This window comes from Salmo salar, chromosome ssa14 (assembly GCF_905237065.1).
Source record: "Salmo salar chromosome ssa14, Ssal_v3.1, whole genome shotgun sequence".
Lineage (NCBI taxonomy): Eukaryota > Metazoa > Chordata > Actinopteri > Salmoniformes > Salmonidae > Salmo > Salmo salar.
In genome coordinates this window covers 69,026,387-69,049,024 of record NC_059455.1, presented here as the reverse complement: position 1 = coordinate 69,049,024, position 22,638 = coordinate 69,026,387, and the positions used below count along the sequence as shown (strand labels likewise).

Sequence of the window (22,638 nt, the reverse complement as noted above, 5' to 3'; positions counted from 1 at the left end):
AGAACAGTAGTGTACTGTAGTTGCTCTATTGAACAGTAGTGTACTGTAGTTGCTCTATAGAACAGTAGTGTACTGTAGTTGCTCTATAGAACAGTAGTGTACTGTAGTTGCTCTATAGAACAGTAGTGTACTGTAGTTGCTCTATAGAACAGGGGTATTCAACTGGGGGAGGTACAGGGGGTCCAAAATAATGAGAAACTATCTAGCAAATCTATTCATTTTAAAATATGATAACTTCTCCTTGCCTGATGATAAGACATGACATATAATGGGGGTCCCAGTTTGGTTTCCTGGGAGGAGGTCCCTGGGCAAGAAAAGCTTGAAAACCCGTGCTATAGAACACTGCCATCTCTCAAACAGTTACGTTGTTGTTTATGTGAGCACACAATTGTTGAACCTGCACATTTCTGCTTGTTTCCTCTCTCTTTTAGTCCCCTCTCACCCTCAGTCCCTGTGCCTCTTATCCAGTCACCACCTGGGCCTATTCCCCCTCTCATTCTCTCTCCATCTCTTACCTGTTCCCTGATGTCCTCTCGGAGTTCGCCAAGAATCTGGTTGAAGATGATCAGCTGGCCAATCAAAGCCTTGGTGTGGTCACCTGACACAGTGATGTCCAAGCATTAGAACATAAGCACAGGCAAACCATTAAAGTAAATGATAGCATTATACCGGTAACTATAATTGTTAGGTAGCATTTGGGTAGGGGGAGGTTGAAAAACCAGTGTTTCTGATTGATACTCACCCAGAATGGCATTGACATCGGCGCTAACTATGGAGACAAGAAAGTCCACTTTAATCATTTCAATCATAACACACTACTCATTTTAATATACTATTCCTAACAATGCCTTTCACAGACATGAACTAGTACATGTAAACAGAGATGGAAAAAGGACAACCGAAATGACAATTATATGTTAGTTACGTGGGCTCACCACTAGAGGGGGTTAAAGTGATAAGAATACACTACTGAGATTAGCTTCTGCTGACCAAATACCTAATGTGACGTTTGGGTAGGAGGAACAAGTGGATGGAAATATATATATCAGCAGATATCAAAGTGAACAGTCTCTATAGACAGACAGGTTTCCTCCCACAATGTACCAATATTCTGGCTTATATGTCTGTACATAATAAATGTCAGTTTGGCACAGAGGAAAAAGGCAGAGTTGGGACATCTGGCTTTCCTACATCACTGTCTAATCCGCAAGTTGCCGCAAGTCCACAATAAAACCCCCAGACAAAAATGTAGTTTTTTTGTTACCAAGACAATGTCATTAATCCCAGATCTAGTGATGTTACTCCTAGGTCTGAGTTTCTAAGACTAAAGTGAATATAACATTATACACTTAGTATACCAAACATTAGGAACAACCTCCTAATACTGAGTTGCACAGAGTTGCACAAATTTCGTCAGCTGGTGATTGTCAGGCAAATAACTGCCGGTCTCACGATAATTGACCGTTTGTCAACAAACACATTTAGCATCTTCTGGCTCCCACACATAGCCTACAAGCCACTGATGCAGACCGTGGGAACATTTACATTTTAAAAAGTATAATAAATCCATGCAATATAGCCTACACAATCACAATAAATCCATTATTTAATTTAGACAGGTCTAAAGAAACATGATATGGAGAAAATGTAGTCTATTTCAGAAGAACAGAATAGCATACTCTGAGTTGTCCTTATGTTAGGTCCTGATCTGGCTATGCCATATGGCTGTAGGCTACACTAGTTCATTTAGCAGACAAGATTTTCTTTGAATTTCGTGGCATAATTTTCTAGTATAAATTAGAAAGGGTCTTTTCTCTAAACGATTTGAGGGAGTGTGCACATGCAGCTATTCTGTGTTGAGCGGTTAACAAAGAAACAGGTACTCCTACATGCATAATTTAGAGTTATATAATTAAGTAACTTTAGTTATGATACAAAGGCTTGTCTATATGTTTTGATTTTTAATACATTCTAAGGCTGCATGATGCGACTCTAATGATTATTTGAAAAAAAGTTGAATGAAAGGCATGAGCTCTATTTGTTTTTTCATCAGTCTCTCATTCACAATTTGACAAGCACTTGATAATGCCTTGAATTTCCCAGCGGCATCCCCTTTGTGTGGCCGTAATTCCCCCCCAAAATATCCATGCCTTTAGTGGCCAGTGGCTGTTGTGCTCTCGGGCTGAATATAATCATTATAATTCCTTCTCCCTGTGTGCTGCTTGCTCCAAAGCACCTCTCACTCACATGGCTCTGTCACGGATCCCTTGGAACTTTCATTACGCACACCTGTCCCCTATTCCCACTGATTAGTACTTGTACAGTTGAAGAAGTCAGAAGTTTACATACACTTAGGTTGGAGTCCTTAAAACTCGTTTTTCAACCACTCCACACATTTCTTGTTAACAAACTATAGGTTTTGGCAAGTCGGTTAGGACATCTACTTTGTGAATGACACAAGTAATTTTTCCAACAATTGTTTACAGACAGATTATTTCACTGTATCACAATTCCAGTGGGTCAGAAGTTTACATACACTAAGTTGACTGTGCCTTTAAAAAGCTTGGACAATTCCAGAAAATAATGTAATGGCTTTAGAAGCTTCTCATAGGCTAATTGACATCATTTGAGTCAATTGGAGGTGTACCTGTGGATGTATTACAAGGTCTACCTTCAAACTCAGTGCCTCTTTGCTTGACATCATGGGAAAATCAAAATAAATCAGCCAAGACCTCAGAAAAACAATTGTAGATCTCCACAAGTCTGGTTCATCCTTGGGAGCAATTTCCAAACCGCTGAAGGTACCACGTTCATCTGTACAAACAATAGTACGCAAATTTAAACACCATGGGACCACGCAGCCATCATATCGCTCAGGAAGGAGACGCGTTCTGTCTCCTAGAGATGAACGTACGTTGGTGTGAAAAGTGCAAATCAATCCCAGAACAACAGCAAAGGACCTTGTGAAGATGCTGGAGGAAAACAGGTACAAAAGTATCTATATCCACAGTAAAATGAGTCCTATATCGACATAACCTGAAAGGCCGCTCAGCAAGGAAGAAGCCACTGCTCCAAAACTGCCATAAAAAAGCCAGACTACGCTTTGCAACTGCACATGGGGATAAAGATCATACTTTTTGGAGAAATGTCCTCTGGTCTGATGAAACAAAAATAGAACTGTTTGGCCATAATGACCATCGTTATGTTTGGAGGAAAACGGGGGAGGCTTGCAAGCCGAAGAACACCATCCCAACCGTGAAGCACGGGGTGGCAGTATCATGTTGTGGGGGTGCTTTGCTGCAGGAGGGACTGATGCACTTCACAAAATAGATGGCATCATGAGGTAGGAAAATGATGTAGATATATTGAAGCAACGTATCAAGGCATCAGTCAGGAAGTTAAAGCTTGGTCGCAAATGAGTCTTCCAAATGGACAATGACCCCAAGCATACGTCCAAAGTTGTGGCAAAATGGCTTAAGGACAACAAAGTCAAGGTATTGGAGTGGCCATCACAAAGCCCTGACCTCAATCCCATAGACAATGTGTGAGCAGAACTGAAAAAGCGTGTGCGAGCAAGGAGGCCTACAAACCTGACTCAGTTACACCAGCTCTGTCAGGTGGAATGGGCCAAAATTCACCCAACTTATTGTGGGAAGCTTGTGGAAGGCTACCCGAAACGTTAAAAGTTAAACAATTTAAAAGCAACGCTAACAAATACTAATTGAGTGTATGTAAACTTCTGACCCACTGGGAATGTGATGAAAGAAATAAAAGCTGAAATAAATCACTCTACTATTATTCTGACATTTCACATTCTTAAAATAAAGTGGTGATCCTAACTGACCTAAGACAGGGAATTTTTACTAGGATTAAATGTCAGGAATTGTGAAAAACTGAGTTTAAATGTATTTGGCTAAGGTGTATGTAAACTTCTGACTTCAACTGTATAAGTGTGCCCTTTGGTTTCCATTGGGCTGTCGATTATTGTTATAATGTCCGTTGGTGCGTGTGAGTACCTGTGCTGTGTGCTTTGGGCTTTCGTGCCCTTGTGGATTGTGTAGATGATTGCGGGTCTCGTCCTGTGGGTGGGTGGGTGCGCGCGTGCGTGCGTGCGTGCGCGCGCCGCACCCACCCACAGGACGAGACCCGCAATCATCTACACAATCCACAAGGATTATGCATGTAATGCTTTTAATCCACATACATACATACATACATACATACATACATACATACATACATACATACATACATACATACATACATACATACATACATACATACATACATACATACATACATACATACATACATACATACATACATACATAGATACATACATACATAGATACATACATACATACATACATACATACATACATACATAGATACATAGATACATACATACATAGATAGATAGATAGATAGATAGATAGATAGATAGATAGATAGATAGATAGATAGATAGATAGATAGATAGATAGATAGACACGCATACATACATACATACGTACGCACACATACGCACGCACGCATACATACGCACGCACGCACGCACACACGCACGCACATATATATATACATACACATATATATATATATATATATACATACATACATACATACATACATACATACATACATACATACATACATACATACATATATATATATATATATATATATATATATAAATACATTTTTTTCGAGGTAATCCTCGCTCTTTTGTTTGGGTTTCAACCCTGTGTGTTGTATACGTGTTTGTTTGGTCTTCGTCCCCGTGCCCTCACACAGCACGCCGTAACTTGGGGGCGTAATAAAAAACCCTATTACGCATTCCTGCGCCTGTCTCCTGAATCCTTGTTACCAACGTGACAGGCTTTCCGTCACGTAATCGGGTCTTTCGCATAGGCTACAAGTGAAGACCGATACATCGGGGATGCAACTGCGCGTCTCTTTATCCAATTCTGAGGCGCATATTGAAGATATTGAACGGTTCACATTTAATTTGTCAGCCAACTAGGTGAGTAGGCATAACAAACAGCAAAAGCACTAGCCTATGTCAGTCTACTATCCCCCATAGTACAAATGTTCACCTATTCTGTGTGAGAAGTAAATGTTCCAAACATAGTCTGGGACAGTTGTGGGATGCGATAGATCCCAAATTAATACAACCACTAGCATCCAAAACCCTTTTTTAAGCAATGAGGCTTACGCAACAGATCAGAATGTTTAGCTTAAAATGTAATGATAAACTATTAGGCTATTTCTTCACATTATAAGCGCAACCATGTGCACACGGCAGTAGGCGGTAAGCGCGAATGTTCCATTAACGAGAAAACACCATTATCAAAAGCGACCGCACAAAGGATTATGCATGTAATGCTTTTATTATAGAGGTGCATTTTGTACAGACTGTATATAGACTTTCTTTTTTCTACTGTGTCATTGACATGTTTATTGTGTTATTGGCTTGTTTATTGTTTACTTCATGTGTAACTCTGTGTTGTTGTCTGTGTCACACTGCTTTGCTTTATCTTGGCCAGGTCGCAGTTGTAAATGAGAACTTGTTCTCAACTAGGCTACCTGGTTAAATAAAGGTGAAATAAAAATAAATTAAAAAATGTATGGTGAAAATTATCTTCCCCAAACTTCAAACTCACGCACTGCGTATGTATGCCAGTTAGGCTCTATGCCTGTTGCAAAGCGGATTAATGTGCTTACATTTTAAGAAGTTATTTGGCCACTTGAGTTGCGATACAAACCTTACCAAAACATATAGGCCTATGGGCTAGGCTACATGAGTTGTGCGACTATGATTTGAAAAAGTCACAAAAAAAGGTATGTCTTCTTTCTTGCCTTATGCTGGTCATCATTCACAAGTGATAATAAACTCAGAAAAAAAAATAAACATCCTCTCACTGTCAACTGCATTTATCTTCAGCAAACTTAACGTGTAAATATTTGTATGAACATAACAAGATTCAACAACTGAGAAATAAACTGAACAAGTTCCACAGACATGTGACTAACATAAATTGAATAATGTGTCCCTGAACAAAGGGGGGGTCAAAATCAAAAGTAACAGTCAATATCTGGTGTGGCCACCAGCTGCATTAAGTACTGCAGTGTATCTCCTCCTCATGGACTGTACCAGATTTGCCAGTTCTTGCTGTGAGATGTTACCCCACTCTTCCACCAAGGCACCTGCAAGTTCCCGGACATTTCTGGGGGGAATGGCCCTAGCCCTCACCCTCCGATCCAACAGGTCTCAGACGTGCTCAATAGGATTGAGATCCGGGCTCTTCGCTGGCCATGGCATAACACTGACATTCTTGTCTTGCAGGAAATCACGCACAGAACGAGCAGTATGGTTGGTGGCAATGTCATGCTGGAGGGTCATGTTAGGACCCTCCACCTCCAAATCGATCCCGCTCCAGAGTACAGTTGTCTCCTCCCCTTCATCTACACTGATTTAAGTAGATTTAAACAGGTGACATCAATATGGGATCATAATATTCACCTGGATTCACCTGGTCAGTCTATGTCATAGAAAGAGCAGGTTTTCTTAATGTTTTGTATACTCAGTGTAATAAATTAGTATGAGGATTGTTTGCATGAGTTTATGGTTGTATACAAAGATTTTACCTGAATTCTGAAAATGTGTATCTCCCTGAAACGGACAGTCGGTAAGGATTCCTGCTTTGGCTATGGAGCCACCCAAAGCCAGTTTCAAAGAGTCCACTGAGCCCTGAAACACGCACACACAAGCACAGTACAGTTAAAATAATGAACTCTCTCACACACACAAAGGGGCATGGTAAGTGGAAAATCATGCTAATTTGTATTCGGAGTAAACTGTCACTTTTAAATGAATGTCTAGGCCTAGGGCTATGTTTATGCAACTGACAACATGCAACATTCCCTACAACTCCTCTGGGACTGCAGCTCCCCCAGGACTGCTGCGCTAAAGAAATATCAGCCAGTGCAGAGAAGTACAAAAAAAGATTTCCCCCGTTAGTTAACACAATCAACGTTTCCCTCTACTCAAAATGTTTCACAAAATCTATGTAATATTAGCCACTTTCAATGCGACGTGACGAGCATGAGCAGTTGCGAGTAGATTAACTTGTTTTGAGATCAAAGCGAGAGCTGCATGTAGCCACGTGTGCACATTTATTCATCTTCGTTGCTAGTTATTGAGTTATGGCTAATTTCTGGTCAGCGTCTTTGAAAAACGAGTCAGGTAAAGAGCTTTTTTATGTCTTAAAGGGGCAGTGTTATATTTTGAGACAGGCTTGAATAAGCTAAAAAGTAGCCAATAGGCAGAGGATACCATACATTTTTGTCTGATTCTTTGTAACAATAATAATGGTATGGGAATAATAATGCATTTTATTTTGTAAAAGTGGTTTCTAGCATCAAACACAACACAACTACATTTTCTGGCACTTCCTTGTCTGAAGGACAAGTGGATAAACAGGTTAATGTCAAGCCCTGCAAGTTTTTTTTAAAGTCTCATGGAATGTAATTCTACATTTAATACCACACATTGACTGCTACAGTAGGCTGAATGCTAGAACTGCTATTTCCATGTAAATAATATTTTTGTAATGGTAGGCCACTCTGGTAGGCCTAGATTATGATCACTTAAAATCTCAGTGTTCACAGTAAACACACACAGGAAGTTGCACAGAATATTCACAACATACAAATTCGCACTCAGTAGACCTGAAATTTTCTCAGTGCAAAAACAATTAGAGGGAACATTGACCCCCGGTCTTACTTAGACATATTGCGGCACATGCTCTGGGTTGTATTCATTGGGGCACACCATAGCAAAAAATAATCAAAATGTTGTGCAACGAACAAATTCTGGTAGTACCTCCCCGTTTCACTCCCCTTCTGACCGCTTCCTTCTGTTTTATGCCTAGTGAACATGACCCTGGTCAGTACCCGTGTACACCTGCATACATGTCACCTGAGCGGTCCATTCAAGATAAGAGATACAAACTAGGAACAATAGCTGTAGTGTGCCCTCTCATTTTAGATATTTCCTTCTACAATTTCCCCCCTCCTCCTTCCTGCTCTCTCTTTCATCCATCCTGACAGGGAGTGTGGCATCTATCAGTCAGATAGTCCCACATGCAAACAGCACCACAGGGTTACAGATAACTACATAGTTCTCCATATAAGCGTCAGCATGAGCCATAGAAATGTAGCTGACAGATAGGATGTGCAGCTCTAGTCCACGTTATTCAATTTTTTTGATGAAAAGTTACTTATAAAATAGGAGACATTTGACAGTTCACTCAACATACATACGTACATACCCCAAACAGAAGCCATGGATTACAGGCAGCATCCGCACTGAACTAAAGCCTAGAGCTGCCGCTTTCAAGGAGCTGGACTCTAACCCCGAACCTTACAAGAAATCCCGCTATGCCCTCCGACGAACCATCAAACAGGCAAAGCATCAATACAGGACTAAGATCAAGTCATACTACACCGGCTCTGACGTTCGACAGATGTGGCATGGCTTGCAAACCATTACAGACTACAAAGGGAAGCACAGCCGAGAGCTGCCCAGTGACACGAGCCTACCAGGCGAGCTAAACTACTTCTATGCTCGCTTCGAGGCAAATAACACTGAAACATGCATGAGAGCACCAGCTGTTCCGGAAGACTGTGTGATCATGCTCTCCGCAGCCGATGTGAGTAAGACCTTTAAACAGGTCAACATTCACAAGGCCGCAGGGCCAGACGGATTACCAGGACGGGTACTACGCGCATGCACTGACCAACTGGCAAATATCTTCGCTGACATTTTCAACCTCTCCTTGTCCAAGTCTGTAATACCAACATGCTTTAAGCAGACCACTACAGTCCCTGTGCCCAAGAACACTAAGGTAACCTGCCTAAATGACTACCGACCCGTAGCACTCACGTCTGTAGCCATGAAGTGCTTTGAAAGGCTGGTCATGGCACACATCAACACCATCATCCCAGAAACCCTAGACCCACTCCAATTTGCATACCACCCCAACAGATCCACAGATTATGCAATCACTATTGCACTCCACACTGCTCTTTCTCACCTGGACAAAAGGAACACCTATGTGAGAATGCTATTCATTGACTACTGCTCAGCATTCAACACCATAGTGCCCTCAAAGCTCATCAATCAGCTAAGGACCCTGGGACTAAACACCTCCCTCTGCAACTGGATCCTGGACTTCCTGACGGGCCACCCCCAGGTGGTAAGGGTAGGTAACAACACATCCGCCACGCTGATCCTCAACACAGGGGCCCCTCAGGGGTGCGTGTTCAGTCCCCTCCTGTACTCCATGTTCACTCATGACTGCATGGCCAGGCACAACTCCAACACCATCATTAAATTTGCCGATGACACAACAGTGGTAGGCCTGATCACGGACAACGACAAGACAGCCTATAGGGAGGAGGTCAGAGACCTGGCCGTGTGGTGCCAGGACAACAACCTCTCTCTCAACGTGATCAAGACAAAGGAGATGATTGTGGACTACAGGAAAAAGAGGACCGAGCACACCCCCATTCTCATCGACGGGGCTGCAGTGGAGCAGGTTGAGAGCTTCAAGTTCCTTGGTGTCCACATTGCCAACAAACTAACATGGTTCAAGCACACCAAGACAGTCGTGAAAGGGCACGACAAAACCTATTCCCCCTCAGGAGACTGAAAAGATTTGGCATGGGTCCTCAGATCCTCAAAAGGTTCTACAGCTGCACCATCGAGAGCATTCTGACTGGTTGCATCACTGCCTGGTATGGCAACTGCTCGGCCTCTGACCACAAGGCACTACAGAGGGTAGTGCAAATGGCCCAGTACATCACTGGGGTCAAGCTTCCAGCCATCCAGGACCTCTATACCAGGCAGTGTCAGAGTAAGACCCTAAAAATTTTCAACGACTCCAGCCACCCTAGTCATAGACTGTTCTCTCTGCTACCGCACGGCAAGCAGTACCGGAGTGCCAAGTCTAGGTCCAAGAGGATTCTAAACAGCTTCTACCCCCAAGCCAAAAGACTCCTGAAGATCTAGTCAAATGGCTACCCAGACTATTTGCAGTGCCCCCCCCCTTTACACCACTGCTACTCTCTGTTGTCATCTATGCATAGTCACTTTAATAACTCTACCTACATGTACATACTACCTCAACTAACCTGTGCCGCCGCACATTGACTCTGTATCGGTACCCCCCTGTATATAATTTCGCTATTGTTATTTTACTGCTGCTCTTTAATTGTTTGTTGTTGCTTTTATTCTTATCTGTATTGTTTTGAAACTGCATTGTTGGTTAGGGGCTCGTAAGTAAGAATTTCACTGTAAGGTTTCACTGTACCTGTTGTTTTCGGCGCATGTGACTAATATAATTACATTTTATTTGATAACTAATATCTACGACATCTTATTAGCCATGCAAAATCTAGGTAATTTGCTTAATAAGTGGCATAGATGTCAGTTGTGGATAGAAGATTAGGCATGTAAAACAACCATAAATGAGCAACACTATTAAAATGAGGAATTCATTGGTCAGGCTGGGTTTGTGTTTCATGTATGGCCTAATTACCTAATTAGGTGATTTGTATGGGGATCTGGAATACTCCCTGTATTTGCTTTGGTCTTATAAAAGCTAACCTGCCAGACTCCTGCCAACCACATACAAGTAGTGTAGTACAACATGTTGAGTTAGGAAGTATGATTAGAGACTGAGTCTGAGAGCATGCTTTAAAATGTGCTCTGAATAAATAGAGGTAGACTAAGCAATATGACATCATAATTTTGCAGCCCTGCCACCTTCTGCTTCACAAAAACTATTAGCTCTTCCCAATTTTTGCGCTCCCTTGAGTCACACGTGCCCACATTGGGAAGAGTTAATTGTGGAAGCCATTGGGCAGATTTAAATATTGTTGTTGATTTCTGTAAGCAGGATGCCCCACTGCGTATGATGATATCTTATTGCTAAGTCTACCTTTAACTTCAGTCTTGGTCTGTTCGGAACTTATTAAAGTTGTGTTTCATCACCTGTAGCCTGGCATAGGCCTTCTGCCCGTTGCGTATCTCCACAGACTCTGCCTCAGCTGGGAGCTGGACCATGGACGGCAGGACCTGTGCTGAGTCAGCCAATCGGCAGTTGACATAGAGTTCCATGTGGAGGTGGTTTTGTTGGAGCCCACCCACATGGAGGATGAGTGACTGGATGCGTCCATCGGAGAGGCCGGGGTTCTGGAGGTTCACTGTGTGGAGTTTACCATTCTCGCGTACGTAGCGCACCAGAACTGAGAAACAGAGAGGATTCTAAGATCAGGTCATCTCTTGTGGACAGATCTACGTAAACATAACTGGTACCATAGAATCTGTCGGGAAGGAATGGGATGCGTTGGATAACGAGCAGCAGTAGTTCCTGTGTTTGGATTTTTTGTCACTGGTTATTTGTAAAAATCACAATTTCATAGGTGTTAGCATCTTTCAAATTACAGAAGGGAAGGGGACATTCAGTCCATAGCCCGTAATCTCTCTTGGACAGATTCTCGTGAAAAGATGAAACTGCGATAATCTAGTAGTTCCTGGTTTGGAGTTTTAGACATTTATTATTTGGACGAATCAGGATTGGATGAAATCAGTGCTTAAACTGGTGGGATGATTTTCAAGCCTGTGTATGGATGATAAATGGTTTCCACTAGATCCCACAGTCACAAAGTCAAAATTGGCTGTATGATAAAAATTCATACAAATAAAAAAAAAACGTTTTTGCCCAAAATAAACACAAGTGAAATTAGCGGAAGGGAGGGGTTTAGCCAAGAGTTTCTATTTGCGAGGGAGAAGACTTCACTTCCTAAGGTAATAACAATTGTTAACGGCATTCCCCCAGAAAGTAAAACAGGAAATTACACACTTTCAGGGGAGAATTTTACTTCTTGGTAACCGAGATTAATTTGCCTGTAATTTAGCAAAGAGAGAAGGTGGAGATCCTCGTTCCGGTTCCGCTCCTCGTTCTAGCATCTCTTAATCCCTTCTCTTAAAATGTACCGTATGTACCCAGAACATAGAGATCAGGCAACCCTGAGCATCATTCAAGCTAGCCTACATACTGTAGAACAGTTTGTAGAACGAGAGCTCCATATGAAAAAGCAACATACATATTGTTCATTGTTTTGCAACTATCTTAGATGTATGTGTCACGAATCCCACCGAAGGTGGCTCCCCTGCCTGCTCGGGCGGCGCTCGGCGGTCGTCGTCACCAACCTACTAGCCGCCGCTGATCCCTTTTTCCTTTTTCATTTGGTATGTCTTATTGTTTGCACCTGTTCCTCATTTGGGTCTTTTGATTTTGGTTATTTAAGCCTGGTTAGCCCGCCCAGGTTTGTGCGGGATTATTTAGCGTCAGGTTGTGTTTTTTTGTAGTTGGATGTGCTGGCGATTTACTGCTGTTATATTGTATGCAGGCTGTGCACCTGTTCTGGGCACTTTGCATTTTTTCCACGCCGGTTGTGTTGGCGTCGATCGTGTTGTGTTTTATTTAAATAAACACAAAGTTCCTTACCTCTGCTCTCTGCGCCTGACTCCTACCACCACTCCTAGCAACTACTGACAGAATCCCGCACCAGCTATGGAGTCAGCAGGAGCAACCTCCCCTCCTCTCCCATCGATGGAGGAACGGGTCCTTCACCATACCACCATCCTCCACCGAATCGGCTCAGCAATGGAGCAGATGATGGAGAGGATGGACCGATGGGAGAGGAGTGGCCTCCCTACCGCATCCCCAGCACCAATTCCCCCTCCACCATCTACCCCTCCACCGACATCCGGACCCGGAGCCCTACGCCTGGCTCTCCCCAGGGAGTACGATGGAGCGGCGGCTGGGTGCCAGGGGTTCCTGCTACAGTTGGAGTTGTACCTGGCTACCGTTTGTCCGACTCCCTCGGGAGAGGAGAGCGTAAGCGTCCTCGTCTCCTGCTTAACGGGACGTGCCCTGGAGTGGGCCAACGCAGTGTGGTATGGCCCAGACTCGGCAAGGGATCACTACCCCGAGTTCACCCGCCGTTTCCGGGCCGTGTTCGACCACCCAGCAGAAGGCCGGGCGACGGGTGAACGGCTGTTCCACCTGCAGCAGGAGACGAGGAGCGCACAGGACTTTGCTCTGGAGTTCCGGACCTTGGCTGCTGGAGCGGGGTGGAACGACAGGGCCCTGATGGACCACTATCGGTGTAGCCTCCGGGAGGACGTCCGCCGTGAGCTAGCCTGTCGGGACACTACCCTGTCACTAGATGAACTAATCGACATGTCCATTCGTCTCGACAATCTGCTGGCTGCGCGCGGGCGTCCAGACAGGGCCCTGTTGGTTCCACCTCCAGGTCCTCCAGCCCCCATACCTATGGAGCTAGGGGGGGCCGCGTCCAGGGGAACCGGAGGAGGAGGCTCCTCTTGTACCCAGTGTGGTCAGAGAGGACACACTACCGACCGGTGCTGGGGGAGCTCCTCTGGGAATCGGGATGGCAGACGGAGCACTCCTCGTTCATCTCAGGTGAGTAAGCACCAACCTCACCCAGAGCTCCCTGTTGGTCACATGTTCGTTTTAGTAACTTTCCCCTTGTTTTCTCCCTCTTTCCAGCATAAGGCGCTAGTCGATTCAGGCGCAGCTGGAAACTTTATGGATCGTGGGCTCGCATTAAGGCTAGGGATTCCCCTGGTGTCGTTGGACCAACCTTTCCCCGTGCACTCCTTAGATAGCCGACCATTAGGGTCAGGACTGGTCAGGGAGGCCACGGTGCCACTGGACATGGTAACGCAGGGGGATCATGGGGAACGGATTAGTCTCTTCCTCATTGATTCTCCTGCGTTTCTGGGGTGCTGGGGATTCCCTGGCTGGCCAATCACAATCCCAATATTTCGTGGAGACTGAGCACTCCTCAGAGGGTGGTCAGAGGAGTGCTCAGGCAGGTGTAATGGAGTTTCCATCGGTGCGACGACGGTGGAGAGTCCAGACCATTTTTCCACTGTGCGCATTCCCTCAGAATATGCCGATTTGGCTATCGCCTTCTGTAAAAAGAGGGCGACCCGATTACCACCTCATCGACGAGGGGATTGCGTGATAAATCTCCAGGTAAACGCTGCACTTCCCAGGAGTCACGTGTACCCATTGTCACAGGAGGAAACGTTGGCTATGGAGACATATGTCACGGAATCTCTGAGACAGGGGTACATTCGGCCCTCCATGTCACCCGTCTCCTCGAGTTTCTTTTTCGTGAAGAAAAAGGATGGAGGGTTGCGTCCGTGCATTGATTATCGAGGTCTAAATTCCATCACAGTAGGGTGCAGTTACCCACTACCTCTCATCACTACGGCGGTGGAATCATTTCACGGCGCGCGTTTTTTCACGAAACTGGACCTCAGGAGCGCTTACAATCTGGTGCGTATCCGGGGAGGAGACGAGTGGAAAACCGCATTCAGTACCACATCGGGCCACTATGAGTACCTCGTCATGCCGTATGGGTTAAAGAATGCTCCAGCCGTCTTTCAATCCTTTGTTGACGAGATTCTCAGGGACCTGCACGGGCAGGGGGTGGTGGTGTATATTGACGACATCCTGATTTATTCCGCTACCCGCGCCGCGCATGTCTCCCTGGTGCGCAAGGTGCTTGGGCGACTGCTGGAGAATGACCTGTACGTCAAGGCTGAGAAATGTGAGTTTTTCAAACGAGCCATTTCCTTCCTGGGCTATCGCATTTCCACCTCGGGGGTGGTGATGGAGGATGACCGCGTTAAAGCCGTGCGTAATTGGCCGACTCCGACCACGGTAAAGGAGGTGCAGCGGTTTTTAGGGTTTGCCAATTACTACCGGAGGTTTATCCGGGGCTTTGGTCAAGTTGCTGCTCCCATTACCTCACTGCTGAAAGGGGGTCCGGCGCGCTTGCGCTGGTCAGCAGAGGCGAACAGAGCGTTCAGTCGCCTGAAGGAGTTGTTTACCGTCGCTCCAGTGCTGGCTCATCCGGATCCCTCTTTGGCATTCATAGTGGAGGTGGACGCGTCCGAGACTGGGGTGGGGGCCGTGCTATCACAGCGCTCGGGCACGCCACCCAAACTCCGCCCGTGCGCTTTCTTTTCTAGGAAGCTCGGGCCGGCGGAGCAGAACTATGACTTGGGGGACAGGGAGTTGTTAGCTGTGGTCAAGGCTCTGAAGGTGTGGAGACATTGGCTTGAGGGGGCTAAGCACCCTTTCCTCATCTGGACTGACCACCATAATCTCGAGTACATCCGGGCAGCTAGGAGACTGAATCCGCGTCAGGCCAGGTGGGCCATGTTCTTTACCCGTTTCCGGTTCACGATCTCTTATCGGCCAGGTTCACAGAACACGAAGGCCGACGCACTGTCCCGCCTATATGACACCGAGGAGAGGGCCATCGATCCGGCTCCCATTCTTCCAGCGTCGTGTTTGGTAGCTCCGGTGGTATGGGAGTTGGACGCGGAGATCGAGTGGACGTTACGGTTGGAACCTGCACCATCGCAGTGTCCGGCAGGTGTTCAGTACGTACCGTTTGGTCTCCGTGATTGATTGATTCGATGGGCCCATAATCTCCCCTCTTCGGGTCACCCTGGGATCGAGAGGACAGTGCGGAACCTGAGGGGGAAGTACTGGTGGCCCACCTTGGGTAAGGACGTGCGGTTTTATGTTTCCTCCTGCTCGGTGTGCGCTCAGAGCAAGGCTCCTCGACACCTGCCTAGAGGGAAATTACACCCCCTCCCCGTTCCACAGCGGCCGTGGTCACACTTGTCAGTGGACTTCCTCACTGACCTTCCCGTATCTCAGGGGAACACCACTATCCTGGACGTTGTGGATCGGTTCTCGAAGTCCTGTCGTCTCATCCCGTTGCCCGGTCTCCCTACGGAGCGCTGACCAGCACCGCAGTGAGACCCCTGTGTTTGCACCAGGGGATCGAGTCTGGCTCTCGGCTAGAAACCTGCCCCTCCGCTTGCCCTGCCGGAAGCTGGGCCCGCAGTGTGTAGGGCCGTTTAAAGTCCTGAGGAGGATAAACGAGGTGTGTTACCGGTTACAACTTCCATCTTACTACCGTATTAACCCCTCGTTTCATGTGTCTCTCCTCAGGCCGGTGGTGGCTGGTCCCATGCAGGAAGGTGAGGTGCCGGAGGTTCCTCCCCCCCCCGCTGGACATTGGGGGGTCCCCGGCGTATAAGATACGCGCCATTCTGGACTCCAGACTTCGGGGGGGGGGGGCCTACAGTACCTCGTCGACTGGGAGGGGTACGGCGCGGAGGAGAGGTGCTGGGTACCCAGGAAGGACATTTTGGACCCCCCACTACTGAGGGAGTTCCACCGCCTTCATGGGGATCGCCCTGCGCCTCGTCCTCCGGGTCGCCCTCGAGGTCGGTGGCGGCGCGCTGCGGGAGCCGCGCGTCAGGAGGGGGGTACTGTCACGAATCCCACTGAAGGTGGCTCCCCTGCCTGCTCGGGTGGCGCTCGGCGGTCGTCGTCACCGACCTACTAGCCGCCGCTGATCCCTTTTTCCTTTTTCATTTGGTATGTCTTATTGTTTGCACCTGTTCCTCATTTGGGTCTTTTGATTTTGGTTATTTAAGCCTGGTTAGCCCGCCCAGGTTTGTGCGGGATTATTTAGCGTCAGGTTGTGTTTTTTTGTAGTTGGATGTGCTGGCGATTTACTGCTGTTATATTGTATGCATGCTGTGCACCTGTTCTGGGCACTTTGCATTTTTTCCACGCCGGTTGTGTTGGCGTCGATCGTGTTGTGTTTTATTTAAATAAACACAAAGTTCCTTACCTCTGCTCTCTGCGCCTGACTCCTACCACCACTCCTAGCAATTACTGACAGTATGGGTGTAGGGGCTCGGGGTCAATTGGGGAATCCCACTATTGGGATTGGGTGACTGTGTCTTAGTTATAGGCCAGGAAGAGAATCAATTTAGGCTACACCAAAATATCTATCTACCACACTTCCCTCCCTATCCCCTCTACTGACAGTACACCCTACCTTTGTTGATCTTGCCCATGAGGGCCACCTCCAGGTACTTCCTGTTGTCGCCTTTGTTGTAGACTCCCAACAGCACTCCTCCCAGTTTGGGCGGCAGACGAACAGTTGACACCAGGTAAAAGTCCGACACGAAGCCCAGAGCCCCCGACATCTTCCCCACCGCGGACGCAATCTGCCTGGCATCATGCAGCTCCAGCATGTCAATCACTGAAAGATGGAGGGGTGGTAGTGAATTACATGGGTCCAGTTTGAATACTTTGGAAATGCCTCCTTAAAGTGTGCACGTGTGTAGAGTGTGAAAAGGAGGAGGGATGGATAGTGATGGAGAGGGTAGAGAAAGAGGGATATTGCAATAGAGAGAAAATAGGCATACAAAAAAGAAAGAAGGACAAACAGATGACACAAAAAAAGGAGATATCGGATGGAGTAAGAGTGAAAGAGAAAAGATGAACGAACAGACACTTTGGAGGGTTTATTGAGAATTTATAAGCCAGACACAAACTCAACGCCTCGTCTTCTTTCTGTTCCGTCGCCCCTGCCACAAAATAAACACTGTCACTGAAAAGACCAGCATTTGCTGTCACTGTTGGTGGCAGAATTTATGTCTCTCATTGAACTGGGTGCTGCTGGAATCTTTTCTTTATGAGACGTCTCTCCATTTATGGTGAATTTTGGTGGTGTTATAATGGTAAGTTATTGGCCATGGTTGGCAATGGCGACTGACGTGGGGCTGCAATATACAGTATGTTCCTTTGCTTTAAAAAAACGGTTTCTTATATTTGTCTATGAAGATATTGGAAACACTTTGAGAGGTTGGAAATACTGCAGGGAGAAAAACATGGAGTTCGGATGACAGGAAAAGTCTTAAAATGCTTGTAACCAACATGAATGTGTGCAAATGTGTGCAGCAACAGAACGCAGACAAAAAATGTCATATGTAACATTCTCAACTGTTGTAACAAGTATGTTCAAGGCCTAGATAAGAGTTCATTTATCCTATGAGCGTTTTGCTTGACCTCTCGTCCAGGTGAGTGAGTGAGTGAGAGAAAGAGAGAGAGACGAGAGAGATGACAGACGAATCGGATTAGACATACCAGCCTCTCTCTAATCGTTCTCGTGTCTCCCTAGTGGCTGCCCATTCAGCAATCTGACTAAAGCCAAAGACATCAGGAGTGCCTCTAACCACCAATTCTCCCCTTGCAGACGCACGTCTCTGTATACCTTCCCCCCTTATAATACAAGCCCAGGATTTGTTCAGTCTGAATTATGTTAAATATAGACCTGGACCTAATGTGTGACCAACTGCGTTCGAACCCAGTTCTCTTGCGGGCCAGAAGATTAGCCAACTCAGCTAAAACCTTCATGTGTCAGGCAGCTACAGTACTCATCTCTTCATGGTTAACCAAATCACCAGTTAGGAATGAACCTAATGTTTAGGATTTAGCTTAGCGGGTTAATACAGTATTGTGGTGTGCAGGAGACCCGGGTTCAAACCAATAATGTATATAAACCCAGGATTGCTGATGCTACGTATTGCCAATGAGAGGATTTGAAGCAACCGGTTGGCAATATTGACAGTTTTGGCACTCCTCAGAAGAAGCAGTCCTCGATAGGAATGAATGTAATTCTACAGTATTTTATTTAAATGTCTCAAGAACAAAATTACACGTATTTCAGTATTTTTTTGTGGTAGTGGGGGCAGTAACATAAAACAATGCAAAAAATTGTACTTTAAGGATTTATTTTATGTTTAGCTGGCATATAATTTAAAATAATGCATTGATATGTATGTAATATAATAAATATCACAAAATAAATGTAGACATTAATAAATGCATTTGCATAGCTTCCAAAATATTTTTTTTACAGTGGTGTGGAGTGCCATGTTGGAGGCAAGAAAACAGCGCCCCCTGTCAATCATATAGTGTATATATAAATCATTGGTTCGAACCCAGTTGGTCACATCAGCACCCCAGGCATTCCATTGTCACACAATGCTAACTCCTCTTGTTGGTCACCTTTGCTTTCAATCAATTTTTCTCACTCTCTACCTTGGTCTCCTCCCCATCTCAACTGCTGCGTTGCTTGTTGGTTAGTTCTACTTGGTCTCCTCCCCATCTCAACTGCTGCGTTGCTTGTTGGTTAGTTCTACTTGGTCTCCTCCCCATCTCAACTGCTGCGTTGCTTGTTGGTTAGTTCTACTTGGTCTCCTCCCCATCTCAACTGCTGCGTTGCTTGTTGGTTAGTTCTACTTGGTCTCCTCCCCATCTCAACTGCTGCGTTGCTTGTTGGTTAGTTCTACTTGGTCTCCTCCCCATCTCAACTGCTGCGTTGCTTGTTGGTTAGTTCTACTTGGTCTCCTCCCCATCTCAACTGCTGCGTTGCTTGTTGGTTAGTTCTACTTGGTCTCCTCCCCATCTCAACTGCTGCGTTGCTTGTTGGTTAGTTCTACTTGGTCTCCTCCCCATCTCAACTGCTGCGTTGCTTGTTGGTTAGTTCTACTTGGTCTCCTCCCCATCTCAACTGCTGCGTTGGTTAGTTCTACTTGGTCTCCTCCCCATCTCAACTGCTGCGTTGCTTGTTGGTTAGTTCTACTTGGTCTCCTCCCCATCTCAACTGCTGCGTTGGTTAGTTCTACTTGGTTAGTTCTACTTGGTCTCCTCCCCATCTCAACTGCTGCGTTGGTTAGTTCTACTTGGTTAGTTCTACTTGGTCTCCTTTTTATTTTCTTTGATGATCTTCCTCCAAGTCCTTATCATCTCACACTCATTCGCTCTTCAGTCTTCTCCCATTCTCTGTCACTTCAGATATTCACTCTGACACATGGCTGAAAGTCAAAGCTGCAAGAATTGAAGGGGTAGAGCTCAACATCATTGGAAGTCTCGTGAGTCTGTCCTGGCTTGCAAAAACAAGGCTCTCTGCATTTGATATCCCCCTTACCAAAGTTCTTCTTTTTTCTTTTTTTTATCAGCCTCCACTGTTTGATCGAATCCGAAAGGTCGCCTTCTGGACACCCTCTTCTTTCCTCTATCCCCAACGTTCAGAACACTCTGTTAAATCACTTTTAAACTGCTACTGAGTGGGATGGGCTTGTTCAGTAGACCAGAACACTGACCACTGCAGATAGAAATGCACCGTATAGAACAGATTCCCAATTGTATAGGTGAAGAGTGAGTCCAGTCTCTACCATTTCTGTCTGCACCATTCTGAATGTTCAGTCCCACTGAAAGCAGCCCTAGTGAATGAAAAGGCAGAGCAGCAATGAGCCTACGTGTTAAGAATTTGTGAGGTGATCCTTCTCTTTAAAAGGACTGTTGTATGGGCCAGTAACCATTAGTAATCAGTGTGATGGACAGGTGTAATTAGAATATCTCTTTCTCGCTCTCCCTAAGTCATAGTTGACATGTGCACACCTTGAGCTGACAGCCATTCAACCGCTGCACCATCATTGTGGGCATGTCCCTGTGAAAACCTATTGATGCCCATCATCTGTTTGGCCCCATTGCACCATATGGTTCAGCAAACACCGTCTAGTAGGAGGCAGACCCGTAAGCATTTAGCAGGTCATCTGGTCTTCTCTATTGTATAGAGACTGCAGCCATTGTATGCAGAATTAAGAAGGAAAAGAGTAGGCTTGAGATGTTTACCGTTTCAAGTTTAGGAGCTCTTTATAAAGCAAATGTATGCTTAATATGTCATTTATTATTCTGACGGCATTGCAATGTAATGATAGAGATTATGTAATACGCAGCCACAAAATTAAGGAAATTAGAGGGGGGGGGGGGGGGATTCTGGCAGGGGGGAGATTTTCGGCACAACACGCAACAACAAAAAAGTCATTCAATTTGCATGACCTCAAATGTTGAAAAGGTGGTGGGCGATGGCAAGCATTCCACAAGAGCGCACATTTCGCGTTTGCCACATTGGTGTCTATTTGGTCTATTTTTAATACACTCGAGTCTACAGTGGTTAAATTGAACATAGCCTAATCAGAATGCCTCAACACCGCGAAAGTCAATTTGATAGGAATTACCATAATAATCATTAACCTTTTTATTATTTTACATATAAGTTGTGGCATACAGCTAGTGAACGATGCAGTGGCTTCACTTACAATGCAATTAAAACTAACAGAATACTATTTTGTCAAAGCATGCGTTATAGTTTTCATTACCTTGCATTTCTGAAGCCCTGGTCAAGCTCAAGAGAACAGCCGCGCTCGCAAGCAGCAAACTTAGCACAAACCTCACCATATCCATCCTCAAGGCACAAGGTTCATGAACGTTCCCTAAAATAATCTAATGTATAACTTTTCAACTGTGACTACACCGAAGTAACGAAACGTGAGTGGAGGTGTGTGAAGAACACTCCTCGACAGGCACGCTGACCAGCGCGGGTGGAGTTGTCAATGAGTTTAGGCTCACAGTCGCGCTCTCCGCGCGCCAGGCAGGTCAGCGGGTCCCGCTCGTTGATCCGCGCAGTTTAGGCGTGTGCTGCGCCGAACACTTTCCTTATCTCCCAAATGAGAAACATGAGCTGGTCTGCGAGCTACTTCAGACAGTGAACAGGGCAATTGCCTCTGTGCGCTCCCTGTCTCCAGCTTGCATACTGATAAACTGAAAATTATTCAAACTAAATGAAAACAAATATCACTTCTTACTGTACATGAATTGCAATCACACAATTAATGTTGAATTATGGTGCAATGATTCCGTTTAATATGTGTGCATACATACGATTTGCTTAATTGAGAGCTGGTAAATACGGGATATTCATTTAACAATAGCACCATTTTATATAAAAAAAGCATCCCACAGGATCTAATTGACAATCCTACTAGACCAGGTCCAAACAGCCAAACTTGACTCTTGACAACATTTGGAATGACCTGCCAGAAGCTTTGAGAATTATCTTATGTATTTCTGAAAACTTGTTTTTTGGTTCAAGTACCACTGCTGAGATTATGTCATGGCTCTGGGCTTTTGCCTTCAAGTTATAGTTTTCTTTTCTGAAATAATGTGGTTGTAGATTGATTATTGAGACTGTTTAAACTAAAGTACAATTAGTTTGATTTCATCCATATGTTGTGTCTCATTGGCAATGTTTTGGCCTACACTGTACACAATGACAACACACAGGTCAAAAGACTAATGCGGAGACAAAACATATGGTGAAAATAATATCTCCCTCCTTGTAGTAGTTGCCTGAAGTGGAGCTCATAGAACACACAAACATTGTCAGTTGGAGCCATTTTTCAGCATATTATTGAGTGTACTGTGTGTATTTCCCTGTTTATATGCTTCAGTTCAACCTCAGCGTAAGAACCAGGGCGTGTTCAGGAGGGTGTAACATAACATAACATTCAGATAAGTATATATTGTCTCCACAAAGCATTTCTAACAAACATATAAAACGCAACATGCAACAATGTCAAAGATTTGACAGAGTTACAGTTCATATGAGGAAATCAGTCAATTTAAATTAATTCACTAGGAGCTAAATCTATGGATTTCACATGACTGGGAATACAGATATGCATCTGTTTGTCAGATACCTTTAAAAAAATGGGCCTAAGGATCTCATCATTGTATTTCTGTG

General features: G+C 45.2%; 1 protein-coding gene across 1 annotated transcript in view; it reads right to left on the bottom strand.

The window, feature by feature from the left end:
* LOC106570201 (thrombospondin-3b) overlaps window positions 1-21,566 on the bottom strand; it is a 41,518-nt gene extending 19,952 nt beyond the window's left edge. Inside the window, exons 1-6 of the mRNA XM_014142279.2 lie at window positions 21,215-21,566; window positions 17,041-17,247; window positions 11,060-11,313; window positions 6,649-6,751; window positions 743-769; window positions 516-598 (exon numbers count right to left, since the gene is read on the bottom strand). Of these exons, the coding sequence (XP_013997754.1) occupies window positions 516-598; window positions 743-769; window positions 6,649-6,751; window positions 11,060-11,313; window positions 17,041-17,247; window positions 21,215-21,299 (759 nt within the window). The 5' untranslated portion in view covers window positions 21,300-21,566. The remainder of the gene's footprint in view (window positions 1-515; window positions 599-742; window positions 770-6,648; window positions 6,752-11,059; window positions 11,314-17,040; window positions 17,248-21,214) is intronic.
* Window positions 21,567-22,638: the final 1,072 nt, after the last annotated feature.